Genomic DNA, 24,634 nt, shown 5'->3' with positions numbered 1-24,634 from the left:
CTGGCGTGGAGCATTGGTTAACTCCCGCTCAGACGTGACCTGCTTGTTTCCTGATTTTCACAGTTGGTCGTTGTCATGTCTTTTGTATCCCTTCCATCTCTGTGCCTCTGTTTATATGAATTTCCTTCTTGGCCCCTTAATCTGATTCCCATGTGTTCTGGTTTTCAGGTGAATAAGGAATGTGTCCGCGGCCTTTGGGCAGGGCAACAGCAGGAGCTTGTATTTCTACGTAACCGTAACCCTGAGAGAGGGAGCATCCAAAATGCAAAGCAAGCTCTGAGAAACATGATAAACTCATCTTGCGATCAACCTATTGGCTACCCGATCTTTGTTTCACCCCTAACAACTTCTTACTCTGACAGCCATGATCAACTTAAAGAAATTCTTGGGGGACCTATCAGTTTGGGAAATATCAGAAACTTCATAGTGTCAACCTGGCACAGGTGAGCCATTGGGTCACATTTTTCAGTGGTGGTGTATCCTGGCCCTCGAGCTAGGCAGTGTGCATGAGCATCACCTGGAAAGTTTGTAAAAAAAAAAAAAAAAAATACAAATGCCACAGCACAATATAATCTATTACAGCTGTACTTCAGGAAGCAGAGTCTGAGCATGTGTATCTTCAAACCCTTATTAGATAAGTCTGATGGGCAGCTGTGGTGAAGAACAACTGCTTTAGTATTTAGTACAGTCTTTGTTTAACTTTGTTGATTTATTTGCAGCCTATTGCTGCTATTAGAATGTGTGGGTCAGCAAACAGGACAAATGACAGAAAACAACGTGAGAAACTTGTGCGAATTGGTTGCTTGCTTCTGTTTTATTCCGTTCCAGCGCTAGGGGGAGCACTCTCCTCTTGTTGAAACTTGCTTGTGTAGGGCAGATATTGCTGCCATTGATCAGTCCAGTCATCACTCAGATCTCAGATCTGTAGTATGTCTTCAAGAATGCGCATGAAGTTTTCCTCTGCATCCTGTCTAGTAAATTATGGTGTAGGAACATCATAATTTGGTGACAGGTAAAGAAAAAATCACAGAATATTATTTTCAATTCCTTAAGAGTTGTTCAGATCCTTAATTCAGAGCTTAAGAAAAACAGGATATGGGATTAGAGCAATAAACTCAAATAGGGGGTTTTAAATTCTGGAAATACCCAACATTCAAGAGGAAGGTTTCATCATTTTAACATCAATCCCTGTCAAGCAGAAGGAAGAACACAAACCAGGGTGTAGTGTTCAAATAAATTCTCTTTTTGGAAAAATATCTGTTGTGCTGGAATTGCCTTGTTTGTCCAGGACTAGGGTTTCCCAGGGTGCAAGATTTTCAGTGCTTAAACCAAGACAGTCGTGGGCAAACCAGGACAGTTAGTCACCTTACATAAAAATAAACAAGTGAAAGGAGGAAAATCATTACAGCAGCACCCTTCAGGTGTTGGACACTGGCAAGAATTCTGTTGCCTGGTGTGATCTTAATGGTACAACTGTGTTATGTGCAGTTCTTTAGAGTGGTGTAGGAAAGCTGATAGAGTGCATAAAAGTGACATCGATTGGGAACCATCAAGGCAGTGACTATAAGAGGAGATATGAAAACATAGCAGGCTTTTGTTCCTGGTATTGATTACACCACAAAGACTTTCACAGGTGATCATTAGTAGCCTTAAGCATTCAGAATAGCTAAAAAGGAATAAAATACCTGTCTTGAAGTGATCTTGGGGTAATGCTTCCTACTCTGGTGCGTGTTCCTAGGTTGAGGAAAGGTTGTGGAGCTGGTTGTAACAGTGGTGGCAACATTGAAGATTCTGATACTGGAGGGGGCACTTCTTGCACTAGCAACAATGCAACACTCGCCAACGAGCCCCACAGCACCGTGTCCCAAGGAAGCACCGGAAACATGGGCCAGGGGTCGGGAGCAGGACTCCATCCGCCCGTCACATCTTATCCCCCAGCACTTGGTATGTGAAACAGAATCACGTGGATAGCGTTAACATCTTAGCTGGGGCTCAGTTAGTATGTGCGTATTAAAGAGGATGCCGGATTACCTACTTGGAAATATATAAACAATATTTCGTTTGAGTCACAGTTGGGCATTTGTTTGTATTAATCACTTTATATATAAATATATATTATTTGAAATATTTCTTTGAAAGTATCCTTTTTAAAGGCTAATAATATTTAGTTAACATAATTTAACTTCTCTCCCGTTGGGCAGTGATTTGGTTTCTTCTGAAAGTTGTATCTTTGTAATCACATATTATTTTCTTAGGCTGGAAACTTAAAAAATGCAATCACTGAGTCAAAGTTTATGAGAATATTTAAGACTCATGATATATCGTGCTGAAAATCTTTCCAGAAAGTTTTTTACCAAGTGGTACTCTTACCAGTCATGGGTACGAATGCCCAGTGGGTAAACTTTCACCAGCTTTGAGTATTACCGGTTCCCACCTCTGCTCCCTGCATGCCCAGAGGGACAGGAGGAAGGGTGGTCTTTAATTTTATTACTTTAACATATTCCTCTGATTCTTGAGATTGGAAACTTTCAAATGAGATTATCGGCTGTTTCCGCACTACACGTCTTTTCCATTCTGTCTCTCAGCTTCCCAGTCCCTTCCCGTGAAGAGTGGCTCGCCGCCTTTTGATGAGATTGTTCTTAATTTTAGTATAGAGCAATTTACTGATCTTTCCCTTTACACTTAGTGCTTTTTGTATCCTATTTAAGAAAATTTTCTCCATCCCAAAAGAAGGTATTTTTTTACTAATTTAGCTATTACACGAGATCTACAACCCACCTGGTATCCAGCAGGAGTCAGATTTCATCTCTTCCCGTGTGGCTGGTAGGCTGACCCAGCACTGTCCTTTCCCGCAGCTGCATGTGGAGCAGATGAAGTCTTGAGGCATTTACTTCAATTTAAAAAGTTCAGTGGCACTGGAATTGTTAAGGTTCTGGATAGGTGTATGATCAATATCTCATAGGTTAGTTTTTAACCTCTGAGTGAAAACAGTATGTGTCAAAGTGCTTCTTTATTTTTTTATTCACTTCTTACTGGAGGACATGCTCATTGATTTTAGAGAGAGAGGAGAAGAGGGGGCGAGGGAGAGAGGCAAGAGAGAACATCGATCAGTTGCTTTCCGTACGCACCCCAACCAGAGAGTGAACCTGCAACCTAGGCAAGTGCCCTGACCAGGAATCGAACCTGCAGCCTCTGTGGTGTCTGGGATGATGCTCCAGCCAACTGAGCCGCACTGGCCAGAGCTGTGCATCTTTAAGTGAACCTTTGCTCTGACATCGGCTCCTTTTTTTTATTTTCAGATAAAAGTGCATGTAGCTATTTCTTCAGTATAATAACTGTTTTCTGATAATCTTCACATCACTTAGGAGTCAGGCAAAGGACAAATCTGAAGCATCACATCAGGGCCATTTGAAAAGGGCACAGAGAAACCTGCTGTTCAGTGTCACTGGCAAATCACATTTGTAACCAACCCTTTAATGTCTATGAAAATACAGTGTGGCATTGCGGTCTCTCTGTGCAGCTTGTCATTGAAATAGGGTATTAATACTATACCTTGAGAAATAGTTAGCTTGCCACATAGTGGATCCTTATTAATATTTCCATGAGATATTTCATTTCTGATGTATATTAAAGAGGAATTCTAATTCTGAAATACATCTGTGAAAATTATTTTAGGATTTATCTCAACCTTAAATCCTGATGTTTGCTGGAAATTATTTTTCTTTCTTTTGCCTCAAAATTTGAATTTTAAAATCCTTCAGCAAATAAAAATTATAAAAACTACACAAGAAAACAAATCTCAGATATTTGTTTCTTTTTGACAATTTTAAAAGTTTTGGGAGTAAATGTTAAATTCAATAAATTCAAGTAATTGCTTAAGGGAGAAAGTCTTAGAATCTACAGAAGGAAACAAGAGCTGTTTTTGAATCCTTCCACTTAGAATGAGTGCTGTCGTCCGCCCTCTCTAGGCACCAGCCACAGCGCTCACTCCGTGCAGTCAAGCCTGGCCAGACAGTCCCCGGCTCGGGCCTCAGTAGCCAGCCAGTCTTCTTACTGCTATAGCAGCCGGCACTCGTCCCTCCGGATGTCCACCACAGGATTCGTGCCTTGTCGGCGCTCTTCTACCAGTCAGATATCGCTTCGAAACTTACCGTCGTCCATCCAGTCCCGCCTCTCCATGGTGAACCAGATGGAACCCTCTGGTCAGAGTGGCATGGCCTGTGTGCACCACGGCCTGCCTTCCTCCAGCAGCTCCAGCCAAAGCATCCTGGCCTGCAAGCACCACACTCTTGTGGGTTTTCTTGGGACAGACGGGGGTCAGAGCAGTGCCACTGATGCACCGCCAGGCAACACCTTAAGTCCTGCCAATAATGCACATGCCAAAAAGGGGGAGGTGATTTACAGAGTCCAAGTGAGTAAGCCCAGTTTCTGCATTGTTTCTGTAACACATTTGTTTTTATTTCTTGTTTGTTGAGTGAAGGTCTCTTGTGAAAACACATATTACTTAGTCTGAAGACTAGAACATTTTTGAATGTTAAAAAAAAGTTTCTGCCAGTGTACAGCTGAAAGCAAGCAGTTTTTCAGTAGTGATGTGTGTCCCTTCCCCAGCCATGGTCATGTGGCCAGGGCAGTAAGGTCTACCAGTAGTCTGGAAGGAATTCAGGAGGTGGCTCTTTAGATCATTTTCTATTCCTTTATAGGCAGTGGAGAACTTGAGACACAAAGAGTCCTGTGAAATTTTGTTTGGGATTATGTAATTTTTCATCATCAAGAGAAAAATGAATTGGAAGTGATGTGTATTTATTTACAATATAGATTGTGGATCCCAGTCAAATTCTGGATGGGATCAACCTGTCAAAAAGAAAAGAGCTGCAGTGGCCTGACGAAGGTATTCGGTTAAAAGCTGGGAGAAACAGCTGGAAAGACTGGAGTCCTCAGGAGGGGATGGAAGGCCATGTAAGTTCTCTTATGAACCTGACTACCCGGTGCTCTGCCTTTTTTGTAGCCTGGCTGACTTGTGTCCATATTTTTAGTCAATTTGTGTCTGTATGTTTAATTATCAAGCAGAATTGCCACCTCTAATCTTAAGAGAAAGATAAATGCTTGTGAGCATGTTCAAGGTCTCTCCCACTAACATCTTGTTTTATTCTGAACCATTAGGTGATTCACCGATGGGTGCCTTGCAGCAGAGACCCCGGTACTAGGTCCCACATCGATAAGACAGTACTTCTGGTCCAGATTGATGATAAATACGTGACTGTGGTTGAAACTGGGGTACTGGAACTCGGGGCTGAAGTGTGAGCCAGTGTTTTATAACTACGTTTCTTTCCCCTCTCAAATCCGAGACATTGGAGAAAGAGAGGCGAGAGCAGAAGATGCCTGGAGGCATCGTTTTGATCCCATAAAGGAGAGACTTGAGCACAGAGTGGGCTTGGCTAAGCGCGTCTGCTTTGCCCTTCACCCTGACTCCTGTCACTGTCTTCATCCCCAAATAAAGCTGAATATTTTTTTAAGTTAGCTGCCGAGAAAACATTTTGCATGAAGGATCAAGTTCTGTTAAAATACATCTTTTGAAAGTTTTTTCCTATGCATTGCCTATGCTTTAAATCAGCAAATTCTTGGTTTCTAAAGTATGATCTCATATTTTTCTAATTTCTTTGCCAAAAATAATTGCCACGTTTTGTCATAGAACACGAGATCCATTTGCGTTGATGTTTTAAAACAGACCCGTGTAGAAACCTTCAGTTGGACAGAGGCAGTAGAAAAGTTTAATGTACAGTGAAGAGACTAGGAACAGACATATTTATCTTATTCCTTGAGCGCTAAAAACTTTAAAGAAAAAAAACTGCACTAATTTTTTATAACAATGCACTAAAGTCTGAGATTTCTCAGAACATTTATTTATATATAAAAATAAAATCCCATTATTTAAATTGCCTTTGGGATTAACCCCTTCCCTTCCCTTATAAACATACGTAGCAGGAACTGTGCTGCCCATTTTTCTGTGAAGAGTCTGTACTTCATGCCAGTACCGTGGAGGTTGTCTTTAAAATGAATACTAAATCTCAAGAGAGACAGAGCGTCATCGCTGGCGCTCGAAATCCTGGAGCCAGTGGTCCGCGAGTCGGTCCTGCACCTGCCCCGCGGGCTCCTGTGTCCGCATCGCAGGTGAGCCGCCGGTGAGGCCCAGGCCCTCTGCTCTCCCTCGGGCACGCCCGCTGGGCCAGCCTCGGGAAGAAAGTGCTTAAGCTTTTCAGAGAAGAAGATGAACGTCCAGGAATGGAAAGAAAGGCTTGATTGCCTTTTATTTTAAGGGTCCTTAGCTATTGGAGTTATTCACGTGCAGTTCAGTTAACCAAGTAAAATGTTTTCAAACACAATTATCCAAATGGTGCCATTCTTATTGTTCCATCCCTGTCCCTCCTTAGTACCTTCGCCTTTATCTCTCTCTCCTTTTTCTATTACTTGAACTTTATTTCCTGTAATTTATAGTGTTTAAGCTGTAATTTGAAATATTTATAACTGTGAAATTGACTTAATTCATATGTTGTCTCATAACTTAAATTGTATTTTTTTTAAATGCATGTATTCAGGGAAATATGTAACTCAGATTTACAATTGGGCTGGGTGAGAACTGAAATTTAGATTTGTCAATTGTTGGCATTTAAAAAATTCTTCCAAAAACTTTCCCTTGTTAAGTGCAAAGGAAGACTGTACGTTTCTTCTGAGCGTTTAGAAGCAGCCCTCTTTCTACCCCCTGAATGGACAGTAAAAAGGAGGCGAAATTAATGTTCACCAAACATTTTATTTAATCTGATATATCCAAAGTACGACTGTTTCAGCATGTGGCATAGCCTGCTTCAGGCACTCACTCGCTGGCGCGCCTAGTGGCCACCGTATTGGGCAGTGTGGGTTAAACTATCTTTTTGATGAGGTGAGAGAGGAAGAAGCTGTTTCTCCTACTGTTGTGGTGCAGCTCCCACAGCAGAGCAGGGCACCTCAGTAGCGGGAATGAAAACTAAGGACGGAAATAAGCAGTTAGTATACAGCATCTTTCTGCATTTCCACTCAAAATCTATTTATTTTTCCCTTTTCTAACTTAAAATTTTTGTTGTTATTTAGGACCCAATGTGCCTTGTGTTAATGTTTTCAGAATTCACACTAAAATATACAAAAAAACATTTGTCAAATGATTTTCTAAACCTATACACAAAGGTACGCTGTCTAAATTGAACGATCAAAACGTGTTCCCCCCACTGTCACTGTAGTCTGTGCTTGCCTCTTTTTGGCAGTTCTGTAGTATGCCATTGAAGTTCAGGCTTCCCCCCTTCTGAAAATACATACGTGATTATATTTATTTAAAATCTTCTCAAAGGAATTTTCTACATTTCTGAATGAGTGTGATCTTTTTGTGGTCATTGCCTAGGTGAAAAGATAAGTGGAGTCTTTTTAGTCTTAAATGGAAGGTAATTTATTTTCCTACACAGGAAAAAAAAAAAATCTGAATTTCAGATTCAATTAGAAGGGCTAGAATTACTTTTATTCCTAGCCCCCCACCTCCCCCCAAAAAGTCAGATTTCAAATGCCAGACTAGATTTTATATGGAACACATATATTGGGTCTTGATTTGGGATAGCAACTAGTGGCCATTTTTCTCAAAACAAGTTGAATTTTGTTATCAGATAGCCCTTTAGTGAAGTTTTATGAATTAGGAACCCTGTTCTTATTTTTTGAAGCCTAAAACAGTCTTTTACAAATTGTAGCACTTTTCTAATAATTGCATCAGGGGAAATAGTGATCATGAAAAACTCATGTCTTAACAATAATTTGACCTAAATTATATAGAAATATACATACTTCAGTTAAATTGACCATGCATGTCATATTCTGCCCCCCAGGAACAGTGAGCTATTTGTTTGGATTCCCTGTGTCACTGTTTTTGTCAGGGTGTGAGGCTCTAGCAGACATGCGTTAGTGTCTTTAGATGACAATTGCAAAACTTTCAGAGTTCCATAAATTGAAAGTGAAAATACTTAATTAAAACACTAGTATTTTACTTATTTCCTTTAAATAGAGTTTCATTACTATCGGTTTTTTTGTTGTTGGATTTTATTTTTTCCCCTTTGAAAGGGAGTCCTGGAATGCATATAAACAGCCTTTCTTCTTGTTTCCTCTCATTCAGTAGCAAAAATAATTTTATATCTCAAAATTAAGCTTTTAGTTAATCCTCCATCTTATAACTTGGTGTGAGCCCTCTTTTACATCATTTTCAATACTTGATAAAACTTTAAATGTTCAGTTTTTTCTAAAGAACTAATTTTTTAAGAGCCTAGATTAACATGTTGATATTTAAGGGGCTTGGGAAAGGAGGTGGTGAGGCTGTATATTTTTACAATAAGGGAGATTAGTTACCTTTCAGGAAATTACTGAACAGACTTCATCAGTGTTCTGCCTTCTTTGGGTTTTCATTACTGGAAGGTTAACTTCCATTAGGTTTGAAGTATTTTTAAAAGTATTTCAAGTATATTTGATATACTTCTATTAATCTTTGAAACAGAAGTAGCCAGACAGCATTTCTGCCGTGAGTGAGATACAGAAAATTACTCTGTACTAAATGTCAGGCAATGAAAATAGGAGTTTTTATGTTGGAAACTACATCTCAGTAAGAAGATGTTCTCTTTCTTCTTGGGTTGGTTTATTTTTACATTTTGTATCAAAATATAAAATCTAAGCAAGGGTAGCTCAGCCTTAGTAAATTCTACTTTGCTTCTGAGCAGCATCCTTCTGCCTCTCCTAGAAATCCTTCATTTGGTAGATGGCTGCATCAAGTCATTCATTCATCCATCCAGAACTGGGTCTTAAATTTATGATTTGCCCGTAGTCTAAAATTACCTTCTTCTTTTAGTTAACTTTAAAAACCCTTCCTCCTAAATATGTGACTTGAGAAAAAGACAACTTAGTAATATTTGTATTTACTAGCTACTGAACTATAAACTGCAGCCCTGTTGTTAGTTGCTTTTGTGTTTATTTTCATTACTTTTTCATGAGTATGGACAAAGCCCCATCCCCCATTTAAGTCCTCAGTATGCATTCTCAGTGGGGGTTTCTTATAGTGTAATGTGGTCATATAAAATTGCTTTGCCTGAACACGGACCCAGTCAAATTTTTTTTATAGGGTACATTGTTCAAATGCGGTCTAAAACACCCACTTTTATTTGGAGGCTTTTCCTTTAGTTCTAGGAAGAGTGGAGAGAATGGTGTCAAGGCCAAAACTGGGCCTGTTAGTGGGCCTGGAGCTTTTAGTTTCAGTCATAGGTAGAGACTGAGTTCTATTGATCTGGAGAAAAAATTAGTACCATGTATTTGTGCAGCATAAATTTTAATATTACGTTGGGTATGTATAGTGGGTAGTTTTTTTAAAGTATTAGAAAACCAGCCTCTCTTTAAAAAAACCTAGTTGATATACATCTAGGTCTTCTCATTTTTAACTTGTTAAATGTTTAGGTAAGAACTGTGATTGAAAAGGAATTCATTATACAAATAGATCTGGTAGGGATGTGGAGTGTTAATTTTGCTTGAAACAGTATGTTTTCTGCTTTGAATCACCTCATCAAAATCATCTGAAAGGAAATGTGTGTGATAAGAATTTCTTTTCATTGTTTATCAGCCACATATCCTTTCTGGATTAGAGTAAAGTTCTGTTTGTGAGCTGAACTTCATTATCTGCCATTTTACGGAAGCAACGCAACACCGGGGGGAACCAGAGCTGACTGTCGTCGCAGGGTTATGTGACAACTCTGTTCTAAGACTTATACCTATTATATAGGGTTATACCTTGTTTCTTATGCCTCAGCTCTATACCTGACGATTTATGACTCAGTGGGGCCAAGCTAGAGGGAACGAAGGTCACCTGAGATTGTGATGGGGATAAATATCCTGGGTGTTAGCAGAACAGATGGGTGATACCTGGAATGCAAGACAGTAGGAGCGGAGAGTGAGGTGGCTGCCCCAGATGACTCTTGGGTTAGTGTAATTGTGGTTAAACAAGATTGTCTATATTATGAAGCGTGATCCTACAACCAAAATAATAGAAATGGGGGCAAAGTCAAGTTCTGCTTATGCTTTTTAAAAGCTTGTAGTTTAAATAAAAATAAATTGTAAAAACTGATTACCTTAACGCTGTACAAGTCTGGCAATGAGCTCTGCATGAGGAGATGGAAGGAAGATACTGATAGTGGTTCTAGGAGGGCAGATGTGAGGAAGGCAGATGGGTTTCTCTTTCCTGATCATGGGCTCTGAGGGGATTCATTGCCTCTACCAGCATTCAGTATAAACCAGAGGTAAGAATATATGTACCTGCGTGTGTCTGTGAGAGAGAGAGAGAGAGTGTGTGTGTGTGTGTGTGTGTGTGTATGAGTGTTATTCTAAACAGTTTGTAAATATTGTAGTTGTTTAAAATGGAAAATAAAAGCTGAGATTGTTCTTTTTCTTTGCAAATATATTGCATCAAAAATACAGTATTGACAGTGGATAAAACACAGGAAATAAATTTTTTTTTTTCATTTTGCCTTCTGTCCATTTTTGTCAAATTGAGAAAAATTAGAGTACACCATATTAAGCTCTGCATAGTATATTTTAAAAACATGTATTTGTTTCTGAAGTAATCATTTAAAACAGAAGCTTTGGCCTATAAACGTGATTCACCTTACAATAGAAATGTACATATTTCAAAATGTGTCCTAGAGGTAGGCCAGACTCTTCAGATAAAACAAGATGCACAGGATCTCACTGACATTTTGCATGCCCTGCAGGCTCTGATTAAATCACAGTCACATTATTTCCCATTTAGAAATCAGCATTTCCTCTTTAGTCGAAACACTGGGTTTTTCCATGTTCTCTTTTCCAGGCAGTTACTTGACCCTCTATCAGATGTGGCTCACGGGGTGATAGAGCTGCAGTAAGAGCAGAGGCAGATAGCCAGTGCAGGGTCCCTTTCCAGCCCAAGTTTAACCTTTCAGTTCATTCTAAGTGGAACAAAATCTCCATTGATAGCCTGAGCACTGAACTATGTCCCAGGTAAGAGCTAAGTGAACCTTTTTTTCTTTTTTTTTGTGAGCTGGGAGGGGTGAGTGTTTAGAGAAATAAAGTGGTTTAATTACTGGAAACCATCCAGCCCACAGGCTTGTGACTCACTTTGTGTGACCTTAGATTTTTTCTCTGAAAATATGGAGCCAGAGGACAGGAAGCAAAAAGTAGCTTCATTTTGGTAACATCTTTCCCTTTCTGGAAACCAGAAAACTATCCAATTCCACAAGTTCCAGTATGTCTGTAGTTAACCTCTCTGTTTGTCAACCTATGTGTCACCCTCTGGAAAGCAAGTCGGAAAGGAAACGTACAGGTAATCACGGGCGAGAAGGCCTAAGAAAGGGCAGGTATTGAACCTGGGACAGCTTCTGTGTCACCGAGAGTTAGATGGTATGGCATAACCACCAGGGCAAGCCCCGGCTCGTCTGCTGTGGCCAGCACTGCAGGCCTGATGGAAGTGGGACATTGGGCCTAAAAAATGCAAGATCCTCACTCAGCCCCTGCCTTTCTAGACAGCATGGGAGACGAAGTCAAGTTTAGGGTGTATTTTTTCATAATGAAGTTTTCATCAGCAGTATTTTGTAGCTAAAGTTGCACAAAGTATGTTTTAGATTAAGGAGTAAGATGCTCTAAGAGCTAGAATTAATATGGAGAGAGAGGTTCTGGAGAGAGAGGCAGATTGGCTATCCAGATATGGTTGGCTTTCGGGTTGTACATTAGTAGTAAAACTTGATTTTATCAGAACCCATGTTTTTTTTTGGAAACCTGATTATTTTTTTCAGAACTTGAGTTAACTTCAGAACCAACTAATAATATGGGTTAATATCCAAAATTTATAAAGAACTTATAAAACTCAACACCAATAAAACCAACCCAATTAAAAAATGGACAAAGGACCAGAATAGTCACTTCTCCAAAGAGGACATACAGATGCCCAGTAGACACAGGAAAAGATGCTCAGCATCACTAATCAGAGAGATGCAAATTCAAAGGACAGTGAGATTTCACCTTGCACCTGTCAGAATGGCTTCCGTCAAATCCACAAACGACTGCTGGCGAGGGTGTGGAGAAAGGGGACCCTCATGCAGTATTGGTGGGAATACAGACTGGTGCAGCCACTATAGAAAACAGGATGAAGTTTCCTCAAAAATTAAAAATGGAACTGCCTTATGACCCAACGATTCCACTTCAGGGACATATGTTCAAAAAACCCTGAAAGTCGAAAGAATATATGCACCCTGTGTTCATTGCAGCACTATTTACAATAGCCAAGATTTGGAAGCAGCCCAAGTGCCCATCAATAGCTGAGTGGATAGAATTTGTACATTTACACAGTGGAGTATTACTTGACCATAAAAAAAAGAAGGAAATCTTACCTTTCGTGACAGCATGGATGGACCTGGAGAGTATTCTGCTAAGTGAAATGAGCCAGTCAGAGAAAGACAAGTACCATATGATCTCACTTATATGTGGAATCTAATAAAATAGAAACAGACATAGATACAGAGAACAGGCTGACAGCTGTTAGAGGGAAGGGAGCTTAGGGGGCTGGGTGAAAAAGGTAAAGATAGTAAGCAAAAAAAAGGAAACAGACAATAGTATGGTAATTGCCAGAGGAAGATGGGGGTGGAGGGAGGAAAGGGTAAAGGGGATAGATGGTGACGAAAGGAAACTTGACTGGGTGTTGGACACAATACAATATACTGATGATATAGAATTGTACACTTGAAACCTATATAATTGTATTAACCAATGCCACCCCAATAAATTAAATAAAAATAATAATGAAAGTAGTAGAATAATAATATGTTGATCAAAGTGCCAGTTTATTAATTTACAGTTCTAGAAATTGGGGTAAGCAAATGTTTTAAAAGATTAATAGTAAAAATTATCTTTAAAGTTTAAAATTTGGGGTCTGTCTAGCCCAAAAAGGATTGTTGTAAAGTTAATTGATCTTGGATATATTCCATATTGAAGGACGGAAGATAATAAACTACAATGCTTGACTGATTAGACCCAATTGCTCTAATAGTGAAAAGGCACAAACAGATTGCTGACGTGTCTGTGGCAAAGGCTGGACATGGTAACTTGCATTGCTAGTTCCAGCGAAAGGACTCTACGTAAAGTCATAATGAGTTCCTTTGAAAAGGGTTGAAGCAGCAAGCATGTGAGTCACCACCGTGTGCCAGAACAAACCTGCCAGATTTTTTTTTAAAATATGTTTTTCATTGATTTCAAAGAGAGGAAGGGAGAGGGAGAGAAACATCAGTGATGAGTCATTGACCGGCTGCCTCCTGCACGCCCCCTGCTGGGGATCGAGCCCATAGGTTGATGCTCAACCACTGAGCCATGCTGGCTGGGCACCTGACAGATGTTTTTAGCATTGTCTTATGTATGTCAAAATCAAGGGTTAAAAGATAACTTTCAGGAGAAGGTAAAATTATGACTCTCAGATATAAAAATGTGCACATGTTCAAGATTTTTTGATGCATTCATCTGGAGAATTAACCACATTATAACAGGTACAAATCTTTATGGAGTAGAGGAATGTTGAGCTGTAAATAGAGACACATTTTTTGAGATGGGTAGTCAGTTGAATCTCTACTAGAGATCGAATTTACTGGTCTTATTAGTTGCCTACAACTTACAAAAATGACTCCCATAGAGTCAGAAGGATTGTTACAGACTATGCATAGTTTTCCATTGATGTACAAATTTGTTTTTTTTTACCTGGCATCCAGTAATTTACCTGAGACAATACACGTAATAAATGGCATGTTGGAGGCAAGATTGGGGGAAATTCCTCTCAGTGGGTGGTGCACAGGATGTTGGACTTGCAAGGGAAGCCCTGAGGGAGTCAATGGAAGTCACTGGGGTGATTCAGCCTTGAGGCAGTGTTGGCTGGGACTGAGGTGTAACCGTCGTGGGTTGGCGTCTGTGTTAGCAGACGGAGCTGATATTTTTGCACAGGAAGTTTATTGGGGAGCGCTGTTAGGGGCGATAGGTGTGAGGGAGCACAAGAGGCTGGACTGAGCAGAGGAAGAAATTGAACTGTGATGCAGTTACCACAAAGACTTTAGTCAAAACTGTCAGTGAATCTGGAGCTGGATAGGCTCTTCTACGATGTTCTGAATGAAATCAAGGTGCTGAGAATACTGGGGAGGGCAACGCTCCAGCAGCTTGGGGAACGCTTACCTCCATCCTGAAGTGGAGTCTGGGCAGAGCACCCCAACGCCCACCGTCTCCCTCCTCTACTCCCCTTCGGAGATTCCTCCTTGACTAGCACCTCTGCTAGGCTAGGTGCTCACCCACTCCTGCCTCTCAGCTTGCCTGCCGGGATCACCAGACACCCTCCTCTAAAGCTCTGAGTCCTTGGTCACTGTGTCCTTCTCAAACAGTGACCACTTAAAGTGGGCAAGGAATGGCCAAGAGACACTGCGGTGTTGTCACCTGGGTGCCAGGTGTGTGCTCTCTTGCTCCCGTTGTGTGATAGCAGCCTGCCGCCTCCTCATGACCTGGGTCAAGCATCTCCAGCATGATGGTGACGTCCATCTGCGCCCACTGGCCTCAGCACAACGTACCCAAAGCAACTGGGTGACAGTTGAATAGCTTAAAGTTGAATGGGACTCCTGCTGTGTCTCCTGGTGGAAGTTGTCCCCCTTTGGAGCCTAAAATTGCGGGCATAGGAAGCACAGATTCCCCAAGGGGGTCATTGGCGAAGATGTTAAGTGGGGCCACTCCCATTTCTACTCCCGGCCTCATGTATTCTGCCTGTTGGGGCCACAGAACCACTAGAACGGTCACTGATTTAGGATACAGCCTGCATCCTGGAGGACGGTGCCCCATCCTCACAGCGTATCCCTTCAGGCTGGCACCTCAGCGCACCTTTAAAGGGCTACTCGATTGTTCTGTCAGGCCAGCAGCTTCTACAGCACATGGTGGGACCAGTCTTCTCCGGAGCCCTGTTCCCTTCCTGTTATGTTCTGGCCCCATCTTCAGCTGCTTCTGCCCTCTGGCTGAAGGAGGTAAGAATCCCTTTATATGCGTCCAAGGAGGGTCCTCCGACTGACGCTTTGTCTTGAACAGGCCAGTAGTTGTCCTCAGCCTCTTGCTGTCTGTCTGCAGTGCACTGAGAGCCCTCAGCCTGTGAGGGGTGAAGGAAGCATGGGGCAGTGGGAGGAGGTGGACTGCGGTGCAGTCACAACGAAGGCCCAACCCGTCCTCAGACTTACCTCGGCTTGAGGTGCAGAGCCTGGAGCCCCCGTTGCCAGCATTGGTCAGTTCCTGGAGGTGACTTAACCTTGGGTAAGTAGCTTCCTTTGGAAAGAGGGCAGTTCCTGGGGAGGGACATTGCTTTGAACCATCAGGGGAATGAGTGTCTCATCCGGAAGGGAAGCCTGGGTGGCACACAGCATCCATTACATTGACCCTGGGCATAAAGGGGAGGGCTAGAGAGAACTGACCGGATACGAGGATCCAACAGCATAGAATTTTCACCCGAGAACATTTAATGCTTTCTTTGCGCTCAGCCCTGCGCCAGACACAGGCTGTGGAGAGGAGCGGTCCTTGGCCTGAAGGAGCTCACAGTTGGGAACGGTATACCAACGGAGGAGTCGGGCAGTGCCCAGATTTCAGCACGCAGCAGCAGTGGGGGGGGGGGGGGGGGCTACAAAGACGACAATCCTGGGATGTAGAGGAGCTTTTTTATTAGCTCTGGAGCTTGTATTTTTCCTTCCACAGGAGACACCCAAATCCCTGACTCAAAAGGCGACAACGTCTTCCTGGCGGACTCTGAAGTTCAGAGCAAGTGTTAGTGCCCATCTTGCTGGTAGCTGTCCTGCCAACAGTGACACACACACACCAACATCCCCCCCCCCCCCCGCCCGGGGCCCAGCTCACTGAATTGCGCTGCACATGAAGGTGGGAGGCCTCAGACTGTTAGAGATCCCCACGGCAGGACAAGTGAGGCCCTCACAATTGGCAGGAGTGTGCTGAGGAGTGGCCTTTCTGACAAGGGCCGAGTCATCGAAGGGTCCCACATCTCTGCAGATGAATGCAGGCCTGGGGGACAGAGGCCCTGCAGTTCTAGTGTCCCTCACACAAACTGCCACCAGAGGGCAGCAGGAGCACAGTCACAGGACAGGGGATGAGTGGGGGACGCAGGGGGTGGAGTTGGTGCCCCTGACTTCACCTTCCAGAAGAGCTGTGAGGAACAAAAAATAGCTGAATGACAAGGCTCTGGAATCTATTTTCTCCCCCTTGATTTTATTTATTTTAAAAAATCAATTCACAGAGATGTCTAGCAAAGAACATTTGAGGAAAGTAGTTTTAAAATTATGTAGGCATCACCGGTTCATGAGAAAATGTCAGACCCAGTACTACTCGGGTTTGAAATTGAGATAACTCAGACGGGTATGTTGAACTATTATTTTTCCATTACAGTTGACTTGCAACATTATTTTATTTTTTAAAAAATATATCTTTATTGATTTCAGAGAGAGGAAAGGAGGGGGGAGAGAGAGATGGAAACATCAATGATGAGAGTCATCATTGATCGGCTGCCCCCTGCACGTCCCCGACTGGGGATCGAGCCCGCAACCCAGGCATGTGCCCTGACCCGGAATCGAACCGCGATCACCTGGATCCTAGGCCGATGCTCAACTGCTGAGCCACGCCCGGCTGGGCCGACATTACATTAGGTTCAGGTGTACAGCACAGCTGTTAGGTGACCCTAATTTACGAAGTGATCCCCCTGCTATTTCAGGTGGACCCTATTTAAATCAGGAGTCCACGCACCATCTCACACCCTCCAGACTCACACGTTTATTGCTGACTCCTGTGCCTGTTTCCATTGGCCCCATCTGAGTTCTTTCCTTGGGTTAAATATGGGCCCTCCAGTCATAAACCTAAATATCAAGATTGCCCCTTAAAACATTGGTCCGGCTGAAACTGCGCTGTGCAAAATGTTTTCTCTCCATGTGTCTCTGGGCCGCTCCAGAGACATCACTGGGCTGTAAAGCCGGTGCCCTCACATCCCAGGGGAACATCGTGAGTCTGCAGCCACTCAGCCCCCCTCAGGAGAAGGCAAGTGGCCCCCTGTGGAAGCCAAACAGCAAACGGCCCAGTTTCCACATGACAGGTGGGAAGGGGTGACAGGGACAGGTAAATATGTCGCAGTGAAGGAAGCTGAGCGCCTGGCGTTCTTTCAGTAACTCACAGCTATGTTTCTCACCCTGGGCAGGTTTCTGATGACCGTAGGGCCAGCATCTACCCCCGTGCTGTGGATCTGCTGGATGGGGGCTGGGTGCAGGCATGCCTCACCCATCACACCATCTCAGGACAACAGGTAGGACCCAGCTACGTAGTTTAACAGAATTTAACACGAGGCGTTGGTCAAACAGATGAGGGAAAACAGAGTGGAAAGGGAGCCCTGCAGGAACAGGGCTGGCTGGTTATTGCAGGAAACAGGTTTTGGTGCGGTGGGGGAGCAAGAGGGAGAGGTGGGGGTTCTCAGAGCCCAGTCGATTGGAGGAGGGGCCCTGCTGAGCTACAACCCCAACTTCTGAGGAGGGGACTCTGCCTGGAGCCTCGGGGACCTCTGAGGAGACATGGCCCTCCTGGGAGGGTGAGGTAAACAGCTAAGACTGGAAGAAACCCCAAGGGCTTTTGTGGGAGCAAGGCCGAAAGTAAGAAGATGTCCCTCCCCCTCCTGCCTTCCAGTCTCCCTCTGGCCCTCCTTATCAGACCCCAAAGAGGCTGGAGAAAGACAGGTGAAGTGCGGGTTTTGGAGCTGAGAGCTGACAAACCAGCCACCAGCCCTGTAGCTCCCTCGAGGCAGGCCTGGGTTGAGGGGCAGAGTTGCCACCCAGCTCGTGATAGAATTTGCTAGGAGAAGAACAAGGCCCAAGGGGTGGAGTAAGTTGCCACGAGTCCCACAGCTAGTGAGCAGCAGAGCTGGGATTCCGCCAAGCAGTCAGCTTGGAGACTGGGCGGAGGACCACCGTGAGCCCTTCTCGAGGCACCAGGAAACACACCCCCTTCTGCTGCCATCTGACAAACTCAGACCCATTGCTGCTCAGCTGGGAGCTAAATCTGGTGGAAAATCTGGAGAGATGAGGCAGGAGGGTTGGGAATTGGAGTGTGATTACTTTTTTGTTTCCCCATCAAACCTGAATTTTCTTTTATCCCTGGAAAACCTGAGTCAAATCAGAGAGATCTCTTCATTGATGGGCCCTCCACAGGATACTTCCACCATCTCTATCCGCCCCCCACCCCCATCAGTAATCACACCATTCCCACCTTGTTGCCTGATTCAGGATGAGGTCTGGTGCTCACATACAAGAGAACAGCTGCTCTGCATTCCTATAAGGCCTTCCACTTAAGAATTCTTAAGCAGACTCATTAATGAATTCTTCCTTGCAAGCCACCCACATGGCATGGGCATATTATAAAAGATGCATGTAGTCACTGTGGGAGGGGAGAAAGAAGCCAGTCATTCATTCGTTTCACACAGTGCTTTACAAAAACATGACAAAGTCTACATCACACATTTGTGGCTTGAGGCTTTATGTAGACATCCACCTCAGTTCTTGATGAGTCAACTCCTTGTCTGGGTAGCACTTGTGTATCAGATCTTCATGAGCAGCCCCTGACTCTTCACGGCTGCAGGTTTCCAACATCAGATATTTAACATGTAGACTGGCCCACGGTTTCACCACTTCCCTTGGTGTCAATGCGTGCCAGTTTGAGTCAAGACAGGAAAAGGCCCCTATGAAATCTCACCACCACTGACAACAGGAAACACCTACCTGTGTTGACAGTCCCCTTATCTTTTCCCCACAACCAGGGAGACACCTCTGCTAGGCCCACTTCATGCCTCTTTGCTGGGCTCTGGAAGGTGTTACCATCGACACAATGAGAGAGAAGGCAGACTCAGTGCCCCCTGTCCCTCCACTCAGTTTCAACGTGGCGGTTTGCAGAGAGAAAGCAAACTCAGGTGTTTTTTCCATTTGCAATGGCCCAGTTGCAGGGAGAAAGGGTGAAAACTGAAGCTTGCCGTGCCCTCTCTCCAACGTATGCCAAAGCCTGGCACCCGAAGCCATCTGGTAGCCTGCGTGTAGGGTCATGAGCTGACAGTGGCCCCGCACCACCCACACCCTGTGAGCTCGGAGGCTCACCTATCCACGCAGGAAACGGAACGCAGGGGACACCTTGCACTGGCCCGTTCTTGTCTCTTGACTAGAAAACTCTCCTTCCCCTTCAGCTTGAGACATTCAGGGCTTGGCATTAGCCTGTTGTGGTAAAATACAAAATAAATATAGGGTCTTTGTCCCCGGTTCCTGACTCAGAGTTCCGCAAAACCCTGGTATTTACCGTCTAGTAAGCTGATGGAATGACTCAGTGTGCTGGGGGGGGGGGGGGGGGACACACACACACACACCGGACCGGATAGATAGCTTCAGGACAGGCTCTAGTCACCAGAAAAATCAACCACTGATCAGAGGGTTAGAACTTCCAGCCCCGCTCCTCATTCCCAGCCCCAGGGAGAGGAAATGAGCTGGAGATGGAGTTCAATCACCAAGGGCCAATTATTTAACCAATTACGCACCTGGCTGTGGAGGCCTGTTTGCCTGTAGGGACCCCAGGTAGTAGTTCAGTAAATATTTAGGTGGTGAGGGGGCAGGTGAAAGTCCTGGGAAAAGAGTTCTGGTTTCCGGTCTGGACTGAGTCCAACCTGAATCCAAAGCTGGCTCCATCACTTAGCAGCTGTGTCATCTCAGACAAGTCACTTAACATTTTAGAGGCAAACAAAACAGGAGTAGTAATAACATGCCGCAGGACCGTAATAAAGATGCAAGATAATGTATAACAAAGCGTAAGAAACAAAGGCAAACACCCTGACTTTCCATCACCATTAAACTAATGCAAATTTTTAAATTATGAGATCACTTTCTCCTCATGGGCAAACATCTTAAGTTGGACAATGCCCAGTGTTGGCAAGGGTGTGCTGAAGCAGGCACCTTCACATACTGTAGGTGGGAGTATAAACCAGTACAAGAGCTATGGAAGGCAATTTGGCATTAAAAATAAAAATTTTTAATGCATGTACTTTTTGATGTAGCAACTCCACTGCTCTGGATTTATCCTATGAATATAGTAATTTTAATCAGGATCCTGGATTGATTGTTCTAATACCCCAAATAACAGTGGCTTAAACAGGATAGAAGTATATTTCTTTTTGGAACAAAACAGCCCAGCTTAATCCCGGGCTGGGGGGTGGCAGGGGGTCAGGGGAGAGGTGACTCTGGCGTTGGGGGCCCCAGTCCCACGTTTGTTGTTCTGCTCTCCCAGCATCCTGCCCTCATCTGCGTGGTGGGAGGCAGCTCCCACCACATCCACACTGCAGCCGGGCCGGGGGGGTGGGCGAACCCCTTCCCTTTAAGGCCACAGTCCCAGAGTAGTAGGCATCAATCTGCTATATCCTGTTGACTAGAACTTAGTCACATGTTCATAGCCAAATGCAGGGATCCTAGGAAATGCCATCTTTACTCTGGGCAGCCATGTGCCTACTAAAATTCAGAGGCTATATGACTAAAGAAAGGAGAGGAGGCTGGCTAACAGAGACCACTGGGCAATCTCTGATGTAACACTCACACACAAAGGCATCGATGTAGGACTAAGGGTTCATTGCAGCATTTTTGTAATTGGAAAACCCCCAGTAACAACCTGGATGATATCTATCAGTAGCAGACTGATCAATGAGAGGATGATACATTTGTTCAGTGGAATACTACACAGCAGTTAAAAATGAATGTGGTAGAAGCATATCTGCTAATCAGGAAAGCTGTCCAAGACATATGATGCTAGAGAAGGGAGTTGCAAAACTATCAAATAAAAAGATTAAAAACACACACGTGTGAATGAGGTGCCTAGACAGTTAATGGAAATATATGCCTCAGAGCAAAATGAAATGGGCAGACAGGAAACTTTTATGTTCCATTTCTCATCCTTCTGACTCAAGCTATTACCATATGCGCGTAATACTTTTTTAAAGATAAAATAAAAATTTAAAGGCAGCACATCTATAAGCATGGACATAGATTTCAAAAACATACGAAGTAAAAAGCAAGTTAGAGAAATAGGTAGAGTGATCTCATTTACAGGTAAAAAAAGTGGGTGCTTGTGTGTAAACTCAGACTAGCCTCTGGCTCCGAGTAAGCACTGACATATACTAACTGCTGTTATTTTACAAATATCACTGTCTGTAAACAGGTCTGGACTCACACACACCACACTGTCCACTGAGGGAGCAGGACCACTTGCAAAAGGGACGGGAGAGTCCAGGACTAAGAGGAAGGTGGGCCATGACAAGGGCGACTCACTTTTTGTTTTATACACGTTTGTGTGAATTGTTTGAATTTTAACAAGCATATATTCATGTATTTGTTTTAAATTTTAACAACAACAGCAAAAATCCCCTGCAATGTATGTAACAATGAAGATCACAATGCCTCACACATATTTGGGACTCAGTGCATAAATACAGTTCAAGCTTTCATGGTTTCCCTGTTCCCCAGCCCCTAGGAATCATCGCTCCTTAGAGATTTCTATTTTTTAAAATTTGTTTTATTGATTGCAGAGAGAGGAAGGGAGAGGTAGAAACATCAATGATGAGAGAGTCGTCATTGATCGGCTGCTCCCTGCATGCCCCCGTTGAGGACCGAGCCCGCAACCTGGGCATGTGCCCTGACCGGGAATCGAACCACTATCTCCTGCTTCATGGGTCGATGCTCAACCACTTGGCCACCCTGGCCAGGCCCTTGGAGATTTCCATAAGGGTAATTCACACTTGCATCCTGGGGGCTTCGGCAAGCTGTGTTCTTTGGGCACTTCTGAGGTTCCCTAAGGATCATCTGAGCGTCCCTTGTCACCAGTGAACCAGGCCTGCCCTTCCTCTCTGCCAGTCCATCTGCTTCCTCTGTCCCCCACCGCTCCTTCCCTTCCCTAGGGCTGGGTGAACCAACCAGCTGGAGCGGCTCTTGCTATGCAGACTTGGGTATGTGTTTAAAACGGGCGTAATCATCATCACATCCATTTCTGCCGGCGGAGCGAGGCCGGGGAGAGTGGGTGCGCGGCCGCTGTGCCCGCTCTGGGGCGTGGAACGTGCATAAGGGGTTGGGAGCGCGGGTTCCCTTTCCAGCCGACTCTGCTCTGCAGTTGCCCCGCGGCCCTTTCTGCCAGTGACGTGGGTAGACTTCAGAAGGTGTGAATGTGCTAATGTTTTAAGAGTATTCGCTTTTTTGTCAACTCCCTGCAGCCCCTCCACCGTCTACAAAGTGTCGGGCCGCATAGAAAACGCTTGACGGGCACGATGAACCCCTCGTGGCTGCGCCTCGTCAGACGCGTCGGGTTCTGCGAGCCAGCGGACTGCAGCCCCCTCCCGGCCGAGCCGCTCCCCGGCCCCTCCTGCCGCCCACCCAGCTTCCGCCCGCCCTGGTGCCTGCCCTCCGGGCGGCTTTCTCCTCGCTGCTCCCAGAGCGCCTCCTTTCTCAGCAGCCTTCCTCTGTGCTCGGCCGCCTCCTCACCCCGTGGGTGTGGCAGGTCGCCCACCTGTCACACGGCCCCAGGGCCTGGGCTCCCGGGCCAGGGCAGGCCTCACCATCTCGCCCAGGGATGCTAACAAGGGTTCTCTGACTCAGAGCCGCCACGTGAGCTGGGGGGGGGGGGGCTGCTTTCCGCCTTGGCAGCAAGTTCTTTCTATCTGTTGCTGGCAGTGCCCCAGGGCCCATCCATCACCCGCGGAGTCAGGCCTCGGGGTGCCGAGCAGGGGACGCAGGGGGCATACCCGCCGCGCTCAGGGAGCTGTGGTGAACGGCTGATCTCAGCTGGAGCTCATCCCTCGGTCCCTCCTGCTCCATCCACAGCTTGTCACTTTCTCTGTGGGTGTGGGCGGGGGGGGGGGGCGGGAGGCAGCTGCAGGCTTTGCTGTTGTCCCAGCCCACAGCCAGCACAGGACATGAAGCCTGGGCCTGATGCAGAGGCAAGTGGCCCGCAGCGCACACCCAGGGAGCCCAGGGACGCCCTGGCTCCTGCTCAGAAAAGGCCTGGCCTGCCCCCGAGGCGGAGGCTCAGGCAGAGGGGCGCCACAGACGAGCTACTCCACTGGGGCCCAGCAGCAGGGCCCACCCAGAGAGGACGAGAGACGCAGAATAGAGGGCGTTGTGAGCTCGAGAACCACAGCCTGCGTTCAGGGCGGTTCCCCCCCGAGTCACACACATGCCCACGTTAAGGGCGAAAAGCAGCTCTCGTTAACTCCCAGGCTCATCAGTGAGCCATCAGCCCCACGGGTGAGGCCCAGGGCCTGGCCTGCCACACCTGCGGGGCCATCCTGACAGTTCTCCCCGGAGCGCTCTGAGGCATTGTCACTGAGGCTTGGGTGGTATTTGATGGGCTTATGGCAGGAGACCAGGAAAGCTCAAATGTCTGATTTCTTACACACACAAGAACGACAAGCGCAGAGTAGAAACCAGTACCCCACTTTATTACTAGCTGAGCCTCGCCCAATAACCTCTTTGCAGAACTAGGATGAGAGCTGGGTAGGAGCCCACAGCCACTGTCCCCAATCCCAGTCCTGAGTCAGGCTCAGGCTGCACAGAAGAGTGAAGCTGAGGACAGAGCTCAATGCCAGCCTCCCCTCACCCCCACCCCAGGCTGACCCTCAGGCCACAAGCCTCACGGCCACAGGAGAGTGGAGAGCCGGAGAGGCGGGACTGGGGAGGGCACTTTAAACTGGTGATGATTCGGATTTGGGAGCCAGAGCAGAGAGGGAGGTGAGGCAGAAGCCACAGTCCAGCTTCTCAGACACCGTCCTGCCCGCCGAGCGCCGAGTCCTCAGCTAGTGTCTTGTTCTCGTGTGCTCACTCCGTGGCCCACAGGAATTCTCCTCTTACCTTCCCGGTTACTCAGCGAACAGCCTTACATGCAGTTAGAGCTTCTCCGCAGGAAGTTCTCTCTGAATACCTGCCGTTGTTTCAGTGTGTGGCCTGACCGGCAGCAATCGCCTCTGACCAGCGAACACCCTGGCTCCTGACCATTAGAGGCAAGCATGTCAGGCCAGGTGGGCTCATCACAGCCCTTCCCTGAGTTTCTTTAAACAGAAACTTGGCTCCAGGAGAGAGGTAGTGGTTCTTCCTGCTCTCTTGGTGAAGCGGGGGTGACAGTGAGTGTGGGGCTATGTGTGCAAGGGAGAAAGCTGGCCTGAGAGGACACAGCCAGCAAGCAGGTGGTAGAGGGGTGGGGCAGGTGCAGGAAACCCACAGCAGTGCCTCCTCGTAGCCCTGGGGTCCTGGTTCCATCGGGTGCCCCGTGGAGCAGCCCCGATCCTGCTTCTCAAGGCCTGACTGGGTGAGCTAATCCCTGTGTTGTCCAGACAAGTGTCACCTCCTTCCCTCACCCCCCTAACCTAGCTGAGCTGGGTCTCACGTGCAACCCCACGTGTGCAAAATAACACGGCGAGTACTGGATTTCTTGCTTCTGGGTTTATTTCTCT

General features: G+C 45.6%; 1 protein-coding gene across 2 annotated transcripts in view; it reads left to right on the top strand.

Annotated features, from left to right (window-relative positions):
• Positions 1-10,560, top strand: part of PCNX1 (pecanex 1) — a 137,258-nt gene extending 126,698 nt beyond the window's left edge. For both annotated transcript variants that reach the window (XM_087819432.1, XM_087819429.1), the window contains 5 exons: positions 169-443; positions 1,739-1,944; positions 3,969-4,411; positions 4,816-4,956; positions 5,161-10,560. In XM_087819432.1, coding sequence (XP_087675558.1) covers positions 169-443; positions 1,739-1,944; positions 3,969-4,411; positions 4,816-4,956; positions 5,161-5,301 — 1,206 coding nt within the window. In that variant the 3' untranslated portion in view covers positions 5,302-10,560. The remainder of the gene's footprint in view (positions 1-168; positions 444-1,738; positions 1,945-3,968; positions 4,412-4,815; positions 4,957-5,160) is intronic.
• Positions 10,561-24,634: the final 14,074 nt, after the last annotated feature.

This window comes from Miniopterus natalensis, chromosome 1 (assembly GCF_054644295.1).
Source record: "Miniopterus natalensis isolate mMinNat1 chromosome 1, mMinNat1.hap1, whole genome shotgun sequence".
Classification (NCBI taxonomy): domain Eukaryota; kingdom Metazoa; phylum Chordata; class Mammalia; order Chiroptera; family Miniopteridae; genus Miniopterus; species Miniopterus natalensis.
The sequence above is the reverse complement of the archived record's forward strand: the minus strand, read 5'-3'. Positions and strand labels throughout refer to the sequence as shown.